This window comes from Ranitomeya variabilis, chromosome 1 (assembly GCF_051348905.1).
Source record: "Ranitomeya variabilis isolate aRanVar5 chromosome 1, aRanVar5.hap1, whole genome shotgun sequence".
NCBI lineage: Eukaryota > Metazoa > Chordata > Amphibia > Anura > Dendrobatidae > Ranitomeya > Ranitomeya variabilis.
The window spans coordinates 94594118-94615225 of record NC_135232.1 but is presented as its reverse complement, the minus strand read 5'-3'; the positions used below and the strand labels follow the sequence as shown (position 1 = coordinate 94615225).

The following is a 21108-nucleotide window of genomic DNA, read 5'->3' as shown; positions in this document are numbered from 1 at the left end:
GGGTACAAAGATAGTGGGGCTATTCTTCATCATTGGAAACCTCAATGCCACTGGATATCTGAAATTGCTACATGATGATGATGTGTTGCCCTCTTTATGCACTGAAGATGGCACATTCCCTGAGTTTTTCCAGCAAGATGGTGCACCACCACATTATGGTTGTCAGGTCTGAGCATTCCTACAAGGAATCTGACCCCTAAGACTAGCATTTCTTCTACGGTGTTGCTATCAGTGTGTCAAGAGTGGGAGAAGAGGGTTGCATTGACAATCCAACACAATGGGCAGCACTTTGAACACATTTTATATGTGTCATAAACTTGTAAATAACTCATGAAAGAATATAGTTATGTTAAAACCAAGCATACCATTGCTTTTCTTGTTAAATTCTCAATATTTTTGATGTCACATGACCCCTTCCCATTGGAAAAAATAAAGTTGGATCCAAAATGGTCGACTTCAAAATGACCACCATGGTCACCACCCATCTTGAAAAGTTTCCCCCTCCCATATACTAATGTGCCACAAACAGGAAGTTGATATCACCAACCATTACCATTTTATTTAGGTGTATCCACATAAATGGCCCACCCTGTAGTGGTTTTACTACCAAGAGAGCAGGTTTTTGGCTGCTGGGAAAAAAATGCTGCAAAAAACGCAACGTGTGACCATAGCCTAAAGGTTAACTGCATCTTTAAGCTTCAGGAGGTCACTGCTAATCTGCTTCCTGGTTCCCAGGGGGAGGCATACCGCTCCTGACGCTTGGTAGTTGTGTCCTGCTGCCTTGTTAAACTGATGGTCCAAACTGAACGCTCTCCAAGACTGCTAACAGAGACAGCTTTGCCTCTAGTATAGGAGACACAGAAGGAGGCTGAAGCTGGCAGGATCCAGCAATCTGGCCAACTTCAGAGCTACAAATGCATACTATAAAGCCTACGAGCGATGCAAATCCTTATCTAGGTAACCGACCACTCTGAGAATGCAGGGTGAACTAAGTAAGAAGCTGTAAACTATAACGTTAAAAATCCCTCCGTATTTAAGAGCCAAGAAGATTTTTTAGAAGAGGTATAAATTGCAAATTTGCTTCTTTTTTTTCCACCACCACTTTGCTATTTTATCTTTTTAGAAACTTCACACTCTCCCTTTTATGTCCTTCCCCCTTCTCCGGTTAAGAAATTGTCTCAAAATGTCAGTCTCATTTCAGGGTTAACTGCTGAAGACGCGTCGGACTGTAAATATTGTTTTATATGGTACCCGTTGGTGTAATATATGGTGGTTCTAAGTTGTCCATAGCTCGGATGTTTTTTTTTCTGCCTATGTAAGGGTGATCCCGAGCAGGTGATTTCATTCTACAACATCAATGTGCCGACATAGAACATATGCACAGGGGTTGTCGTCAGTGAATCCACATACATGGTAATCTAATCTGTTATTTGGCCAGGAGAAAACCTTCGTAGATGGATGCGGGGTGAATGTATTCTTATGTTTCATGCATAACTTAGGGCAGGATTGTAAACCACTTCTGCCCTTCAAGCAGACGATAATGATTTAGGATTCCACCCGTAATCCTTTCTTTTGCTATTACACAGACACGGTGCTGTCTTCTTGAGGAAAAGAAGAACTGTAAACTGAACTGCTCTGAATTGTGTAACGTTTTACAGCTCAGCATCTCAGATTCTTTATATAAAGGAAAATTAGGTCATGCTTTTAATGTGCTTTTCCATTCACTTCATGATTTAAAGGGCGCACATGAAAGTCCATGAAGCACACACTGTGCTAATCTGTTAAATATGCCATAAAGGTATTTATTTTGAGGTGTTTTTTTTTTTTCATTTCTTATGTTTTTCACCTTTTTTTCACTTTCATGTTGAACTTGGACAACATTTTTGTAAAAATAGCCTTTATGTTATGGACCTTATTAAACATGAGGGTTTCGTGACATTGATTAGCTGGGGACAATTGCACCTGTCAAGGGGAAGAAAATGAACAGTTCTTGGATTTGCTGTGTTGGAAGCAGAAAGAATGAGCAAGTGTAAGTGAGGCTCTATGCTAGAAAGATGTCAGGACACATAGAGATTGCAGCTTGCATTAACTGGGCAAGACTTGGCACCAGGATGCACCTCATAATACCTGACAGGATTTGAAGGATCTCCAACCCACATTACCCTTCCCCATTAGTCCCACCTCAATAAGACATTGGGCGGATTGACCACATTTACCCACTCTTTTACTGTGGGATTAACACAATCTTGTTATATAAAGGGAAGTTTTTGGAATAGTATTTCTTAATATGTACGTGAAGATGGTACAGTTGGTTTACCTTCAGGGCTAAAATTACAAAAAAAATCTATGAAACAAATTATTTAATAATTGCCAGATTAGCTGAATATTTTATTAGCTTCCTGGTTATTAAAATGGAATAGGAATATAAATAAGAATTTCACCTTTTACTTCTCACTGCTGAGTTGTCTAGACTTGTGTACTGGAAAAGAGCAAGATCCTCAAACTTTCTGGATTATTAGATGCAAGTTAACTGTAACACAGCGTGATATTGTGATAATGATATGGCTAAAGTACAATCGTATGTAGAGCACTCCAGGTCCTGACTTATGGAGCTTTAATCATGGTGCACCCTTCATCGTAGGTAATTCTAGACAGACCACAATACAAGAGCAGAAGTATTCGAAGAGGTCAGCACTCAAAGTTTGTTGCAAAAAGATCTATTAGTCCAACATGTGACATTTTGGTTCAAGCAGGAGTGAGAAAGGCATAAGTTATAGCCGAAATATTGGTTTTTAAACTAATACACCTGCAAGAACATTAGAGGGCTGCCTCCTTGTTCCAGTGATGGTAGTAAGTTATGATGAGGCAAGTTCCTCCAACAGAAAACAATAAAACAACCCATCGGCTAGGAGAATAGAAATGTAAACTTTTATAGGATCAAGCATGAAACAAACCTTGATGCAATTAGTTTCCTTTAGTCTCATTTTTATACATGATCTAAGTGGAGATCTAAGTGGAGATCTAAGTGGAGATCTAAGTGGAGATCTAAGTGGAGATCTAAGTGGAGATCTAAGTGGAGATCTGATGGACTTTGGTAAAGCATGGAGATCAACCTTCGAAAAGGGATTATCTCACAGGACTTTTAGAGCAGCTGGTCTTCTCACATCCACTTCTTTGCTTGATTCAGATGTGACCACACTTACCTTTTTTAAATTTTGCGACATTCTACCACTGACGAGCTACAATTTATTTGACAAACACTAAGCACTTAGAGAGTGGAAGAAAACCGCAAAATCGTGTTTTTGGTTTTTTTTTTCAAATGTGGGAATTGGGTAGACACAACTATGGATTTGTCAAGCCAAGATCTAAGGTAAGAATGGACACATCTGTAAGTGAAATTAAATGTGGACTTCTGAAATTAGTAATTTGCATCTACCTTTTCAGTAGTTAAGTGGCTCTTGTTCTCGTAAGATAAGCTTATTTTAATTGCTGGATTTTTTTTATATTAATCTAGCCAGAACGTTTACATGAGGGACATACTTTGTCTAGAGGTTGTGGTCACACATGCTGTCTTCTGAAAGCACACTGATTGATTCACAGTGTCTGGCATACTGGAGAATGAGGTGATATGAGGTAAAACAGATGTCCAAAAAAGGAGAGATCAGGTCACAATAGGGTGAAGCATTTGCTAGTGAGGAGGAACAATTAATCAGTGACTTAGATTAGAGTTCATGTCATCAAGCCTGGAGTCTGGTATCCTCTAAATCTAACCGAGATTGCTTGATTGAATTAAAAAAATAAATTGTATGGACCAGAATCATGTCTGGTCATTGATTGCTGGTGGTGGAAGGGATTAATGAAATGACTCAGTTTACATGATGACCCATAAGAATAAATATTTAACCTAAATCTATCTGGAGATTTCAACGATTTTCATTTGAGTCTTTATAGTTCATTCCCTCAAGTCTATACGTGAGAGACAGCAACCAAAGGCTTTAAAAATTTATAGGGTTTTTATGGTGCTGAAAAGACCTTTTCAAAATTAATTATGCATATTGTCTGTTCAGAGAGGATGAGGACTAGAACTCTAGTGCCACTTATAGGAAGTAGCAATCCTAAAAGTCAATATCGATCCTCTAACGAGCCTTGTCACATGACTTAGGCTCAAAGCCAAAACCAAAATCTCAATTTGCAGACAAACTGTGTTTCAGGGTACTTCCCCTCTTCAGTGCAAAGTGTGAGATCTGGTTTAGCTATGAGAGAGGCGTCTGACCAGGATCCAAGGGGTAACTTTTCTCCTTGCTGAGAGTGACATGTCAAGCCTGACATGCCAAGGTGAGGAAACTTTTAAGCCTTGCAATGCTCCTCTGGGAAATATGCAAATGTTCAATTAATTATAAAAGCTGTAGCTAAGTTGAAATAAGTTAAAAGCATTTAACCCCCAGACACGTGTCAACTCATTCAGTTGCATGCAAAATGTAAAGTAATGTAGTGGCAAAATTGTGTTTAAGAGTAGAACAAGTTAAAATGTATGGTGTTGATAGGAGATGAGGATAGTCTTCACAAGGGTAAATATAAAGGTGGTTCTATTAGTATGGTAATAAAGGGGAGCTTTTCATTTTTTAGTCACAAATGTGAACATTTTGGAAACCATACAATAAAAACAAATGGTTAGAGTGGCAGTAGCTTGTATTTGATACTATGTTTCATGCTTGGTATTAATGTCACTCTGGGTCCCCTTTTTTGTATGACTGGAGGATATTATAGGGTTTATTGTATCTTCAGTCAATGCCTTGTCCATTCTGATTTTCAGTCTAGTCATTGTGGCTCATAATGAAAAAATTATTTGAGCATTTCTATGCTTTTTCACATTTCCAGAATATATATTTTACTCTTGATGATCATGTAGTTCTGCAAATTCTTTGCATTCCTGGCAAAATATCTTAGCTTGCAAAAGCTAAAGTTATGGTAATATATCTGCTCACATATTGTAACTCTGAGATGGGAAGACTGCAGTTTTATTATATATTATCCTTCCATTTACTGTTTTTTTCCTAGTCACGATTCAGACAATTTTTTTCCCTTTACCATGACAGGACCGTACATGAGATGGCATCCACCCCCAGGAACAAGAAACCTGCAGCAGAGGTAAAAGAAGGGGGCGGCACCTCTCTCCTCCGTTTTGGTTTCCTGTTCCTGCAGGTAGATGCCTGTGGCAGGCTGCATACCTCCAGGGGGATCCCCCTCTGTGATACCGGTCCAGAGACCGAGGTCCGTTGTGTGGGGGCAGCTGGGCGTGGTGGCGCACGTCCATCATCTCGGCATCCTGGGGGCTGCCATGTGCGCGCCTCATCTCCTCGACGGCCGCTCCTGTCAGGAGGCTGAGCCGGGAAGGGGCATGTCCATCACGACACTGGCGCCGAGTGAATGGGACGGCTTCTGGTCGTACAGGAAGTGACGGGTAAACGCCAGGGGAGACTGTGCTGGACACTTCCGGGAGGGAGTTGCTCCAGAGGCGTGCACACCGCTCCTACAAAATAAAGTATAGATGGATGTGGCAGCAGCTTCTCATGGAAGCATGGGGGAACCCGGAATGGAACAGTGTATACCGGATGAAGAACTGAACCCACAGGCTACCGGGGTACCCAGGGTATTGGATGGGTGAGTGCCTTGGTAAGGCAAAACATGTGGGTAATGACACCTCTGTATCATGTTTTCCTTAGGGGAAAAAAGCCACATCAAAGCAGAAAAACAGGGCATGTGCACTTTGTAAAGAAACCCTCCCTAGAACATATGACAAGCGATTCTGTCATTCATGTATTGATAAAACAGTGGCCGAAGAGTCTCCGTCCCTACTCCAGAGCATAAAAACTATTATTCGAGAGGAAGTAAAGACAACAGTAAAGGAACAGTTAAAACAGCATACACGGCCTGATGTAGATTCAGAGGAAGAGCAGGGAGAATTAACCCTTTCTGATGACTCAGACCTGTACTCCTCGGACAAGGAATATGGCCACCCTTATTATTTATCCAAAGATATCGGAAAATTACTCAAGCTTGTTAGGGCTACTATGGGGGTGGAAACACTTGGGAACAACTAACAAATCAGGATTCCTTTTTAGTAACCTGGAGGGGAAGAAACGCAGAGTTTTTCCCTTTCATGAGAATATCCTAAATTTGACTAAAAGGGAGTGGAAAAAGCCAAACCAAAAGATGTCCATCCCGCAGACACTGAAACGCAAACATCCATTTGACGAGGAGGTCTGTGAGAAATGAGAAAAGGCTCCTAGACTGGATGCTGCTATCGCTAGTACCTCTGAAGTGGTAGCCCTACCATTTGAGGACATGGGTGCCTTAAAAGATCCCCTTGACAAAAAAGTGTATGCCTTTCTAAAGTCAGCTTGGGAAGCATCGGCATGGCCATTTAAACCTAGGGTAGCTGCCACTTGTACAGCTTGTGCTATGGTCAAGTGGTTCGAGGAATTAAGTGAGCAGAAAAAAAACAAATACCCAAGAGAGAGGCTACTGGAAGCAATACCCTCCTTGCAAGGAGCGGCAGGGTTCCTAGCGAATGCCGCAGTTGACTCCGTACGATGTGCCGCCCGTGCATGGCATGCGCACTATCTAATTGAGGTCGCAGAGCAATGTGGTTAAAAACTGGGCCACAGACTTTCAATCGAAAGTTAAACTCTGTGCAGTTCCTTGTGAGAGACAGTACCTCTTTGGGAAAGCATTGGATGAAATCCTAGAGAAGGCGTCATACAACAAAAAACGATTTCTGCCACCCCCTTCTCTAGACATCGTTGGGATAACCCTCGCTCTTCCTTTCGAGGGTCCGGGACTAGAGGGGGCCAAGGCCGATCAGACGACGGGTCCATGCGGGGCAGACCCTGGAGAGAGAGCAAAAATAAAGAGTTCCTCTTCAGTAAGCCTCCCCCTAAATCAGATCCAAAACACCAATGATGCCAGAATTTCGGTGGGGAGAAGACTTCTATTTTTTTGTCCACCAGTGGGCAGCATTGCCAGAAAAGGAAAATTCGGACCATACAACAAAAAAATACAACAGGTGCAACCCGGTCAGCCCATCTTGGTAAGAGGGGCGATGTCACTCTTAGGTATCCTAACAGCAACAATCCCAGCTGTCCTGTGGGCGCAAGCCCATACGCGAGAGTTACAATAGCAGATTCTATCCGAGCAGGCGAAGCATCCGTACAGCTTGAATCGGAAGATTCTTCTATCGCCACGAGTGCAGGACTAGTTAATGTGGTGGCTAAGCACCAAAAACTTAAACGCTGTACCTTGGTCAGTGCGGAACCCAGTGGTGCGGACTACAGATGCAAGTCCATTGGGTTGGGCAGCACACCTGGCAGGACGAATCCTACAGGACCAATGGGAACCCTCAATGAGGGCAGCATCCTCCAACCTAAAAGAGTTGACAGCAGTGAGGCGGGCAGTTCTTCATGCAAAAGAGGAAGTCCAAGGAAAACATGTGGCAGTATTATCCGACAACAGCACGACCGTAGCTTACATAAATCGGCAAGGGGCACAAGGTCAACATCCCTGATGGCAGAAGCCAAAGAGCTGTTTATATGGGCAGAAAATAACCTATTGTCCCTGTCAGGTACACACTAGAAAGGGATGGAAAATCTTGTAGCAGATTTCCTAAGCCGTCATGTTTTACATCAGGGAGAATGGTCCCTGAATCAGGAAATATTTAGAAAAATCTTTGCCATCTGGGGCACGCCAGAGGTGGATCTGTTTGCCACAAAAAAAACAGAAGGTAAACAAGTTCTACCCCTCTAAATCCAAGAGAACACCCAGAGGGAGTGGATGCACTTCTATACGGTCGGACGTTTCATCTGGCCTATATGTTTCCCCCAATTCCATTAATCCCAATAGTCCTGAAGAAAATTCGAGAAGACAAGACACAAGTAATCCTTGTCGCACCCTTTTGGCCAAAAGGGCATGGTTCACATGGCTCAGACGCATGCGTATCTCGGACCCAGGAACCTCCCGGATATCCACAATCTCTTGCACTAGGGTCCAGTAGAACATCCTCAGGTGCACAGACTCAATCTCACCACCTAGAACTTGAGAGGGGACTTCTATTAGCAAACGGTTCTCGGACCCTTTAGTAACCACTCTGCTCGCTAGCAGGAAAAAGGTCACGTCGAACAAGTACCAAAAAATTTGGGAAAGATTCCTGGAATGTTCAGGACGGCAGTTGTCCGAAACAAGCCAAGAAATTCCGGTAAAAGAAATTCTAGAATTTCTCCAAAAAGGGCTAGAAAAAGGATTATCTACTAGCACCTTAAAAGTGCAAGTCTCTGCACTGAGTGCATTATTTGAGCAAAAACTTGCTGATCACCGTTGGGTCTATAGGTTCATTCGAGCCTCCTTTACAGCCAGACCCTCAAAATCACTACCCAAGGTAGCTCCCTGGGATCTAAATTTAGTTTTAAATGCCCTAACTTCTCCTCCTTTTGAGCCTCTTACTTCTATTTCAATAATGGAATTGACACTGAAGACAGTTCTCCTGGTTGCCCTGACTTCAGCTCGACGTACCTGTGAGCTGCAAGCTATATCAGTAAATTCCCACATATACTACCTTTCTGGATGACAGAGTAGTTATAAAGACTGACCCGGCCTTCCTTGCAAAGGTCAATTCAAAATTTCACAGGTACCAGGAAATAATTTTTTTCCTCATTTTGTGCCAACCCAAAATCCCAGGGAGAGCAAACCTTCCATTGTCTAGATGTCAGACGTTGCCTGCTCCAATATGTAGAAGCCTCAAAATCTTGGCGACAGTCATCAGCCCTTTTTGTCGCCTTTCAGGGGACAAACGGTAAAAAAGGCCTCAAAATCAACCATTGCACGGTGGCCGCATACGGCTACTTCACTTTCATATTCCTCTTCTGGACAAGTTCCCCCACTGGGTGTAACAGCTCACTCTACAAGGGCCATAGCCACATCCTGGGCGGAAAGGGCAAATGCTTCTGTGGAACAGATTTGCAGAGCAGTGGTATGGTCTTCACCCTCCACTTTCTTCCGTCATTATAGGCTAGATCTAGGACTGTCAAATCTTGCTTTTGGGAAAAAAGTGTTATCTGCTTTTGTCCCACCCTAGGAGTCTTTTATATTTCTTCCTCTCATGTACGGTGCTGTCATGGTGAAGGGAAAAAAAATTACTTACTGGTAATTTGATTTTCCAGGGCCATGACAGCACCGCATTAATTCCCACCCTATCTTGGTGATGGTTGTGTGATGTACAAAAAAAAAAGGGAAAATATGAGTGACGGTATGAATGTAATGAATTTAATATACATATGTAAACTAATAAGGCGGTTATCTTGCATACTCTGAAACAAACTGAGGAGAGAGGTGCCGCCCCCTTCTTTTATCTCTGCTGCAAGTTTCCTGTTCCTGGGGGCGGATGCCATCTCTCATATACGGTGCTGTCATGACTCTGGAAAATCAAATTACTGCTAAGTAATTATCTTTTTTCTGAACAAATAGTTGTTGTTATTCTTCACAATGTTCTTCAATATATATAGCGATGTATGGTCTTATAATGAGAAATGTCTATCTTATTACATCTGTGAAACACCATGAGAATTAACTACATGATCAATTGAGAGTGGACACCAATGGACACCAGGAACAGAGGTACATTGCATTTTGTGCAGGAGCAGTATATGTTCTTCTCATTTGCCAACTGCAAGTTTGATGTCAATGAGGCCTCATTCATATGTCAATTACTCTCGTAGAAGTGCTACCCGTGTTTTTCTCAATAGCACTCGTACCTATGAATTTCGATGGCATAGTTCATGTCTGATTTGTTTTCCTTGGACCAAGTGGTCTGTACAAAAGCTCCAAGACTTGTCAGATATTGATCCAAATGTTGGATCAAGCTCCAAATGCAAGTCTATGGATCCATGAAAAATTTGGACAGTTATCGGATGCTATCATGGATTGTTCGACAGGAGAAGCTTGAGAAACCTCTATCAGTTTGTTTTTTTAAATCTGACAAAAACTGATTAAACTAAACTCTGATGGTAAAAACTGACACTGGCCAAACTCTGGTGACACAATCAAACCACTGATGACACTTGGACCATTTGTTTGTGTATGAGAAAAATCACTGATGTCTGAATGAGCCCTAAGGTTTTAAAACATGGATAAGAATACAATTCAATATTGGTGAATCCAGTAAGAATTTTTTTCACATTGGTAGCCTATGGGGGCTATTCTACTGTCTGTCTGCCTATGCAGTGACATACATCGGTGGTAGATGTAGGATATCCTCATGATGTATACCTCCAAGAGACATGAAATGTGAAAAGACTGTAAGAAATAATGAGCACTAATCACCTATTCAACAGTTGTCCCTCTTGAGTGCAGGACCCCTGTGCACCTGTACAAATCTTCACACTCTTTCTCTTTGATCAAACTCATATTATACTATTCTGTAATACTTTCTTTTTACAGGTAAATAACACCATCCTTCCTATATGGGTAAGAGACCATAGCACTCAGGACATACCAACTGGGGGTGCAGAGGTTGCAGCTGCACAATTTCTTTAGAGTAACCAGATGTGAAGGGTCCGTCTATTCCATATGAGGAGACTGATAGTGGTCCTGGTAGAGCTTTTGCATTGGGGCTCAGGAGTCTCAAAATACCCATCTGTAGCCTACAATTAGCCCATCTGTTGGGACTTTGGGGGTTGTTTGAGCATTGATGGTTTCTAGTGACTTTGGTCTCTTGCTATTTCTGAGAAAAATTCTGCTTTTATGGCAAGATTATGGTTTTACAGTTTTTTTTGTTTGTTGTTGCTGGATGACTGATGAGAAGCAGATTACAAAGTGCAGTAAAATTAGACTGGAAGGTCAATAAAAACTAGATGATCTTAGAATAATTGTAAATGGCCAGATTGACCTGTTTTTCTGTAATCACTGGGGTCTATCCTTTAGAGGAGCATTAAAGATGAACACATGATGCAAAAGAAACACTTCTCAGTTATAACTGATTTCTTCCAAAAACTGCACCATGCCGGTTCAGGGGTTGTGTCTTATTGCAATTCAACTCCATTGAAGTAAAAGGACCTTAATCGCATTACTACACACTACCTGTTGAGACGGGGTGCTGTTTTTTATGCAAAAAGCTTTTTTTTTTTTTATTTAGGACAACCGTTTTGGGACGAACGTTACCAAGGATTTCCTTTTCTAATGTGTCCAAGATTGCTCCAAAATATCTCCTTCAAAGGGATTCTTAGTCATACGATATTGGCTCTAGCCGACCATGTGATGTGAATGAGGGTCTTTCATTTCTCCCTTGTCACATAATGGAAGTGATGGGAAGGATTTGGGCTTTTGGAATTTCAATGCCACAGTTGGTTTTCAGGGAAAATAAGCTGTGACCAAAGGAGGTATCTGGCAGCGACTTTATCTTCTCAGCCCAAGTTAGTTGAACCCTCGTGTGTATGGGTGGGTTGGGAGAGATAGCTGTCTGCTGAGCAAACATTTGGCTAGTAGCTATCTAGTCTGTATGGCCAGCTTTAGACAGAGAGCAAATCGAGCCCATTTGAAGATCTCGACTCTACACTGCATGCAACTGAATTGTGAATTCAGCTCTGGAGTATAAAACAGGCAGTAAATCATGTATTTAGATTTAGGTGTAGTTTGTTGTGAAAAAAGCAACTGTGCTGTAGTCACCCTTTCGAGATCTAGCTCTGAGTCTTCTGTGCTGCCCCTTCTTGTCCCCTGGTTTCTGTTGTTTGTCTGCATGCAGGACTGACGCAATGTCAACAGCAGCGCAGCCAATCACGGAGCTCAGCACATCATGCCGCCTACATCAGTGAGGCCGCTAAGCTCAGTGATTGGCTGCAGCACTATCAATGTGACCGTCAGTGCTGCTGACAAACAGATCCGCGGAGGCTCAGCGAGTAGGGCGTGTAAAGCGCAGTTTGTTTCTACAAAGAGTTGCTCATGGGAACAGAAGTTTTTGGCAGCCAGAAAACATCTTTAATTCTATGTGAAAACTCTGAAAAGTCCACAGCATGTAGGTGAGACTTGTAGACTTTCCTTCACTTTCTTGCTTCTTAAAACAAATCTTTCTTGCTCATTTCCAAAAACAAAGAAGTCATTCTGACCTGTGGTTGTGCCCTAATAGTGCTCACGTTATTCGCTTTTATAACTCATTTTAAAAACTATAATATTTTGAGCAAAGTCTTGTCAGTTTTACATTTGTTCTTGGAACAGTTAGTTACTTATTACTGCAATCCTATTATTAATTCTGACTTTTCCCTGTTTACAGACTCCTTTGGGAAGACGCAGAGTTATATTTTATGGACATAACTTATAAAGTGTGCATAAAAGCATAATATATGATTGCTCGTATTAATGCCCCAATGTGCAACTGTTTAAGTAGAAGAAAGATTATTCGAGAAAACGATTATAGCCTGGCTTAAGTGTATGAAACGTTACATGCTCCTTGCGATCTCTGCTCTGCAGTTTGACGTGTAACAGGCCCCTTATAAAATATTAAGGTCTGTGTCCGTTTTGCAATCACAGGTGGTGTTAAATCTTGTGCATTAAACTGTTTGGCTGAAGGATATAATTTTTACACTGAACGGGCCCCTGCTGTTATAGATGGAACTCGCTGCAACGCTGATTCCCTGGATATCTGCATCAACGGAGAGTGCAAGGTGACTAGTTCTAATGATTAACGATCGTATGAAACTGCCTGATTAAATCTATCCACAATCTCCTCCCTTACGTCACACGATCTGTTATATAGCTCCTGAAATCAAACAGCCTCCTAAGGGCTGATTCATCAAGACTGGTATAGGACAAGCTCGCCCTTCGCCAGTCTTGACAGAATACACGTAGGCCACTTTATGGATTCGGCTCCTTTTCTAAGCAATTTGCGCATCTGTCTGTTCTGAAAGAAATTCTACTTCAGTCAGGTGTAATCAGGTATAAAAAAAAAAAAAAAAAAAGCAAGCACAATGATGAATTTTACAGTGAAGAGGGCGCATAGCCATGACACGCTCCACCTCGGCTCCTTCCCAGTTCTGTGGAGCAGATTCAAGCTGGTATAAAAACGCAAAAAGATGAAACCTTTGACTTTTCAAAGTTTTTGCGACACTTTTGTTTAGTGAAAGCTTAGATTAATCGGCCCCATAGTTTTAATTAAGAATGCGTGTATGTATTCTGCATGAGGGAGCTGCTGGCCCAAACTTCTGTTGTTTAACAGTCTTACAAACACATAGGTTTACTTGTGACTCTACCAGTAGGCCCAGTAGGCTCTCGGAAAAAGTGGAGAGCCCACCAGACTCCTGGAAGAGTTGTCAAATCTCCCAGGTGCTTCCAGAATATAAAATAGTGGAACACAATTTAATGCTTAAAAAGATTAGGATTAGTGATGAGCGAATGTGCTCGGATAACGTGTAATCCAAATATGCTTGTGTTCTAACCTGAGGGTCTTCATCGTGCTCGAAAAATATGTTTGAGTCCCCACGCCTCCATGTCTCGCGTCTGTTTGACATCTGCAGCATATGCAGGGATTGCCTAACAAACGGGCAACTTCTGCATGAGTAGCGGCTGTCGAACAGCTGCGAGACATGAAGACCTCTTATCCAAGCATGTTCACCCATCACTAATTATGATATTGTCATGTTCAACATTCAGTCCTTCTTGTAGATACGGCTTATAGAGCAGGAGGACCTGAGCAGATTGATATATCATTTTGTTAGAAAATATTCAGTATAACTTCTGAGACCAGAATGAGCATGACTATAAGGAAATGGATTACACAGTCCAGTGGGCGGTCCTATCAGTAGTTGTACCAACTGAGATAGCTGTCAATCAGTGAGGAGGACCACCCACTGGACTCCTAGACCCAGATTGAGCAGGAAATTAAATAAAAGAATACATAATTTAGATAACTTTTCCTTCCCTGATCCTCTCCTCTCTCTACATCGGCTGTCTTCTGTAAGAAGATCCTTGCCCCAAAATACCACTTTCACTAGAATATTGAATAGTCAAGATTTCTCACCATAATTTAGACTTTGGTAAATTTTGAAGTGTGGATCATTGTAATATGCTATTTATTAATTTATATTTTTAATGTATGAATTCCCTTTTGTGTAGCATGTCGGCTGTGATAATATTTTGAGCTCTGATGCTAAAGAAGATAGGTGCCGTGTATGTGGTGGAGATGGAAGCACCTGTGAAGCAATAGAGGGATTCTTTAATGATTCATTACCTAGAGGAGGTGAGTATCTGTAAAAAAGGGTATTATAGTGCATGTATTCAAAGCCTGGAAGGAATTTTTTCCCCCATAAGAGACACAATTATTTCTAACTTTACCAGCATAGATTTACTTTGAATGGTTTAATAAGTTGAACTAGACAGACATATCTTTTATCTCTCGATTGTAGCAAATTATAGCACAATACATGGCATTTTCAGTTTAAGGTACTGTTCACAGGGGGAATTTGGAGAATATATACCAAACAGAACTGATGCTAACTGATTCAAGTGGAAGCAGAGGAACCTCATTAATTATTTTGGGTCCATCTGGTTTATGCCTTATATTTGTTTCTTTGAACAAAACTAAATATTCTGCATGTTATCCTTTTATTCTCCTATTCTAAAATTGGACATATAACGGAATGCAGAACAGACCTCATATTAATCATTGGGCCCGCTCTGCTTCCATTTACCTCAATTTAAAATGGATCCGTTTCGGACACAAATGAACATGCAAAACAGCAATTTTGCATAATTTCCTTACAATGCCCACTGGCAGTGCACTCTCTTGCTGGCTTGTCACTTCTCAACAGAGTCAGCGAGGGAGTGCACTGTCACTGTGCATTAAAAAGAATATTTCACAGTGACAAGATCCTACTGAACATAGATCGGAATTGACAACCAACGTATGATCAGTAGAGCAGGGACTAGTCCAACCCCTGAAAGATGCCACTGATTACCACTTCAGGGTGGGGACAGAGGCTACAGTAGAGACCACAGCCCCTGTCCTCTGAAGTCTCATTCGAGTACTCCAGCATCTACTGGGATTCTCCAAAGAATTGCTATCAAACAGGAAGTAGTAAAAAAATTAAATAAATAAAAGCAGTTAGAATAGAGAGGGAATGGTAGGGATTTTTAAATTGGCATATAATAGAAAAGATATTAGATTAAATTAAATAGATACACACTTAGGATTAAAATAAATGTTAGTTTTGGACAAACCACTTTAATAAAACAAGCATGCTGTAATTTTTCAAATTTGTAGTATGCTCGTTTTGTTGAGGAAATGTTGCAGATTTCCACTGTAGGTTCCACACCTTCAGCATTTAGGAGTGAGACCTGCTGCAAATCTACATCATAGTCCATAACAAAATGTACCATGCAGATTTTGCTGTGAATATTATAAGGCTGCTCTCGGCCTTAAAGGGAAACTGTCAGGAAAACAAACTATTTACCTGCAATCTATGGTAAATATAGTCTTTAAACATGTGCAGGGGTCTAATTGGAAATGTGGCATCAGGGTGAAAATGTTATATTCTTCATGCAGACCCTTGCTTCCAGTCATCGGGGCGTCACCGGAGCTGTGAAGTGTCAGTGCCAAGTACACAGTGAGCACACTGTTGTTATTCCCCACACTGCTTACCTAACACCCTGTTCCACAACATATGTGTGCAGTGTGTTGCCGCAAAGCCAAGAAGGATAGTGTTAAGTCTTAGCACTGTACGTCAATTAGATTTACATAGCTTTGACTAAAAAGCAGGAAATGGGTTCACCTTGTGTCAGTCTGCTGGGAGTGTGCTGGATGTTGAGCAGAGTAGTATGTTGAAGCTGGTGAGTGACCAGCCAAAATCTCAGCTGTAGCTGATAGAAAGACGAGGCCAGAGTCTCTCACTGAATGGAGATTGCACATGTCGGCTAGGAAAGCTGAGCAGTCTGTGTGTTGGAGCTGCAGCATAACATGAAAAAGCAAAAGTCTGTTCAGTGTGAACTATGCATAGAGTTGCAGAACCCTTCTGTTTGGCGCTGTAAGCTACTGGAGCTCAGGCTGAAGGGGATACCAAGACTGGTAGGACCGTACCTCTTCTGTGTATAAAGTTTGCTCTGGGAGAAAGGACTGTAACCTGTTCAGGGGAGCCCGCACTGTCATATATGTGTCCTGCTGAATTAACTGTTTAGTTGCTATTATACTTTGTGCCCAGAAGAAGCTGTTAAGATTTTCATTCCCTTGTGGATTTATGAATGCAGTAAAACTGGACCAAACCGCATTACCTGTGTTACCTCTAGGTAATGCGTACCTGAGAGCGTGAACCCGTACAGTGTGCAGAGCCGATTGTCAGTCAGGGAGTGATCGGAGTGATCATAGCTCACTGACTATTTACTTCACTGCCACACTGATGACTGGAAAATGGGAATGCAGGGAGAGTACAACTCCATTTTCTTCCTGGCGCTGCGCTCACAATTGGACTACTGCACATGTTTAATGGCTCTTTCAGATGTCTGTGATAATCAGTCCGATGCCTGATCGCAGTGCACAGACTGGCTTCACATCTCCTGACCTGTGCGTGACTGCTTCATATATTTCTAAGAGGCTGTCACGCTCAGGTCGGGAGATGTCAGATCGCAATGCGTATCACCCCCACTCTGGAACCCTCTACCACAACACATCAGACTCTCGCCTACCATCGAAACCTTCAAAAAGAGCCTGAAGACCTACCTCTTCCGACAAGCCTACAACCTGCAGTAACCACCGATCAACCAAACCGCTGCATGACCAGCTCTATCCTCACCTACTGTATCCTCACCCATCCCTTGTAGATTGTGAGCCCTCGTGGGCAGGGTCCTCTCTCCTCCTGTACCAGTTATGACTTGTATTGTTTAAGATTATTGTACTTGTTTTTATTATGCATACCCCTCCTCACATGTAAAGCGCCATGGAATAAATGGCGCTATAACAATAGAAAAAAATAATATAATAATAATAATGCATAGACTGGTCACACATCGGACCGGTTGTCACAGACAAGAGCTGTAAGACTTTTTTGCTGAGTGTCCCTGTAAGCAGCTGTACACTCAGACCACTGATCAGGTTTGATTTTGGAGATAGGACAAGCAGCACATGACTGTCTGAAGACTGTAATTCTTTGGGACATCCTAGTGTTATTTAGAGACCTCGGAAAAATATAGCAATGACTCTCAGGGATGTCTTCCTAAAACCCTGGCATTTATTAGCGAGCACAGTGTAACACATTGGTTATTTTGTATTATTTATACCCCTTGTTCATTAATATCCACATTAAAATGTTTTCAGTGTTAGTTTGGAGTAATTTTAAAGAGGATTAATAATGTTAATGGTTAGATTCCCAAAATAGGTAATTAAGCCGTGAGACTCAGTGGGCTCTCGATCATCTGTTACAGATTGTTCCTTTGCGCGCAGTTTTTTTTATGACCTACTGTATCATGCGAATTCTGATGTCTATGTGTTTGTCAGTTTGATGGGCTTGTAAGTATCACAGTTACGAATATGCTTGATATCTAATGTAATTAAAGATAATACTGAAACTTTAACCCCTCTTTGATGCAGGCTCCGGCTCTTAGCCCGCATGATTTCAGGCACATCACCGCTAATCTGATCAACTGTAATGTGTACTTAACAGCTGCGGATGGAATCGCAGTCCACCCACGGCTGTTAACATGTTAAGTGCCACTCTCCATCTCTGATGGCGCCATTTAACATGATGGCGCCGGAAGCAAGACACTAAACCCAGTCACATGATCGCGGGATGCCAATGGGTTGACATGACAATCGGGGTTCTGCAGAAGACCGTCGTACTAGTCATTGATGATCTGCTATGAGCGCTGCTCAGTGGCCGGCGTTAATAACAGATAATTTCTGCTTCACATAGCAGAGCTTTAGCTAAGCTACATATAGCACAAGCAATCAGAAGATCGCAACTTAGTCTCCTAAGGGGATTATTGAAGCAAGTAAAAAATAAAAAAAATGTAAATAAAAAAATTATATAAGTTCAAATCACAGCCATTTTGCCAAATTCAAAATAAAACAATTAAAAAAAAATCCAAGATACACATATTTGGTATCACTGCGTTCAGAAATGCCCGATCTATCAAAAGATAAAAAGAATTAGATTGGTAAACAGTGTAGCGAGAAAAAAATCAAACCTTCACAATTACGTTTTTTTTGTTTCCCCAACATTGCAATAAAATGCAATAGGCAATCATAACATCGTATCTACCCCAAAATGGTATCAATAAAAACATCAGCTCAGTGCTCAAAAAATAAACCCTCATCCTACTCCAGATCCCCAAAAATGGAGCAGATACGGGTAACTGAAAATGGTGCCATTTTTTATTTTTTGCACAAACTTTGGATTTTTTTTCAATAAAAAAGCACCTATACATGTTTATCTGCGAACTCGTAATGACCTGGAGAATCATAATAGCAGGACAGTTTTAGCTCTTAGGGAACATGGTAAAAAAAAAAAAAAATACAATTGTTGAATTGCACTTTTTGGCAATTTCACTACACTTGGAATTTTTTTCCCGTTTTCCAGTACACTATATGGTAAAATCAATGGTGGTGTTCAAATGTGCAACTCCTTCTGCGAAAGGCAAACCTTCACAGGGCCATATTGACTGAAAAATAAAATAGTTATTGCTCTGGGAAGAAGGGTAGCAAAAATGATAACGTATAAATGGAAAATGCCAAGGTCGAGAAGGGATTAAAAACCCTTACTGGCCAGTAAGAATTTAGGATCTGAACTGCGTCTTTAGTTATAGCAATCCACAGGATAAGCCATGAATGTCTGACAGATGTGGGTGCCACCTCTTTGACAATTAGTGATGTCAAGTATGGTGGTCCCATGACCACCATGTCACCCTCTTTGCATGTCCTTTAATCTTTGACATCATTCAGTGAGCTGTCTAGGTTTTGAAGGCTTTAGATCTAGTAATAACGGGTTACGTTTGCCTCCTAGGCTACATGGAAGTCGTTCAAATTCCACGAGGCTCCGTTCACATTGAAATTAAAGAAGTTGCTATGTCAAAAAACTATATTGGTAAGTTTGGCCATGACCCACCTCATCCTGAACTCTGTCCTGGCTCCAGATCCTACCCAGTGAACAAAACCCGGATAAGGAGTTTTTATCAAGACCCGGATATAATTTCCACTCATTCATAAGACCCCCTTTCTCTGCACATAGGTGTTATTAAATGCAGGGCAGTCTGGCAGTCTACCATACTGATGACTCTGAAGCAGTGACCTTCATCTCCTGCTCTCCAATTACAACAGGTCTTCCTGAGCTTGCACCTACCCTTGCACTAACCAGAATTTGCTGAAGTCAGGCATGCAGGTTGAAGATTTCTTTTTTTTTTCCAGTTCTGCTTTCTTACATGTTGGAGCTTTCTTTTGGTGCAGGAAGAAGCACCTTACTTTATTATTAGCTGCGTAGCTGGACCAAAAAATAAAGTCAAAAAATAAAAAATAAACTTTTGAAATAATAATGTACCTATTTCTTACCCTGGCCGTGGCACCATCCCCTTTATCCAGACCTTTATAAGCGGCAGGAGGATAGGGATGGTGGCAGAACGTTAACGGCAGGAGTGGCAGAACCAGGAAACAAGCAGCAAAGCCAGAAGGACAGAGCAGGAAGCACAGAGAGGGTGGGATTTAGGAACTAATATATCAGTGCCCTCCCAATTAATACTGAAACTTGACTGGAGTCTTCTAAAGTAGTCTTAGATTGTGTGTGTGTGTAAAATATTTTTCCTGCAGATTTCACAAGGCTGTCGTGCATGTACTGAGAAACACTCATGTAGAATATTACTTGGGCACCCTAAAATTGGAATGTCCACGAGATCCCTGCAAGGTATACACTGAGCCAGTAATCTTAGATTTGTGCCTTCACTACCGCAGGATGTTATTACTATGTCCCTGAATCGTTATCTCTTCTCGTGTATTTTAGAGTAACTTAACATTTTTTTTTGCCCTAGCACTGAAATCTGACTCCGATGACTATTTTATAAATGGCGCGTGGACAATAGATTGGCCGAGGAAATTTGATGTTGCCGGAACCGCCTTTCATTACAAACGCCCAGCTGATGAACCAGAATCACTAGAGGCCTTAGGACCAACAACAGAAAGCCTGATCGTAATGGTAAAATGACGATGTCCAGTTTCAATAAATGTCAATGCCTATCCTCGGGGGGCGTAGCTGGGAAAGAACTGGAGGGGGTGATATCAAGGTGGGGCGAAGGTGATGCCAAGCAGCCACTCTGCTTGACTGGTGTTTTAGATACAGGGCTGGAACAACAAACGGAATCTTTGCCCCAGGTGAAGGAAAATCTAACCATTCCTCTGCTTGTTCTAGCGGTGCCATGTCATTATTCAGGGTCTGACTAGCTTCAGGTATATAATATTGTATTCATGGATCTCAGAAATATCTATTTTTTTTCTTTTTTTTTCCTACAATTACTTTATTTCCATAGTGAACATTACAAATACTTTCGGACTAATGTTTGCAGTTGTACAACAGGCCTTTTATGGTCAGTAAACATACTTATTTCACTGACTTGTACATTGGAGATATTCCTTTTGGCTTTGCTAAAAATTACTTAACTTGGTAATTTAATTTGCTTAGAAGATCCAAAGCGCACACAGAATGATAACAGTATAAAGGAAGAGGTGGTTGTAAAAGTTGCAATAGATTTTATTACAAAAAGCAACATTGGACTAAAATCGTAACTTGGACTGTTATTAATTAATATTGTTTTTCAAAGGGTTTATGAAAAAAAAAATTATTAAAATCTTTTTCCTTTTTTTTCCAGATTTTACTTCAAGAACAGAACATGGGAATACGATACAAATTTAATGTCCCCATCACTCGAACGGGCAGTGGAGATAATGAAGTAGGATTTTCTTGGCATCACTTGCCTTGGTCGGAGTGTTCAGCCACCTGTGCTGGAGGTAGGATGTCACCGTGTCACTTTGAACTTATCAAGGCTAAAATGTCATTTCTTGGCCACAAAAAGTAGCTTATTTTGTTCATATGGTGTTTTGGG

At 41.4% G+C, this 21108-nt stretch overlaps 1 protein-coding gene across 2 annotated transcripts in view; it reads left to right on the top strand.

The window, feature by feature from the left end:
- The window catches only part of ADAMTS6 (ADAM metallopeptidase with thrombospondin type 1 motif 6), a 363879-nt gene that overhangs the window by 289540 nt on the left and 53231 nt on the right, over window positions 1-21108 (top strand). For both annotated transcript variants that reach the window (XM_077286170.1, XM_077286161.1), the window contains 5 exons: window positions 12571-12704; window positions 14152-14275; window positions 19026-19106; window positions 20041-20204; window positions 20875-21013. In XM_077286170.1, coding sequence (XP_077142285.1) covers window positions 12571-12704; window positions 14152-14275; window positions 19026-19106; window positions 20041-20204; window positions 20875-21013 — 642 coding nt within the window. The remainder of the gene's footprint in view (window positions 1-12570; window positions 12705-14151; window positions 14276-19025; window positions 19107-20040; window positions 20205-20874; window positions 21014-21108) is intronic.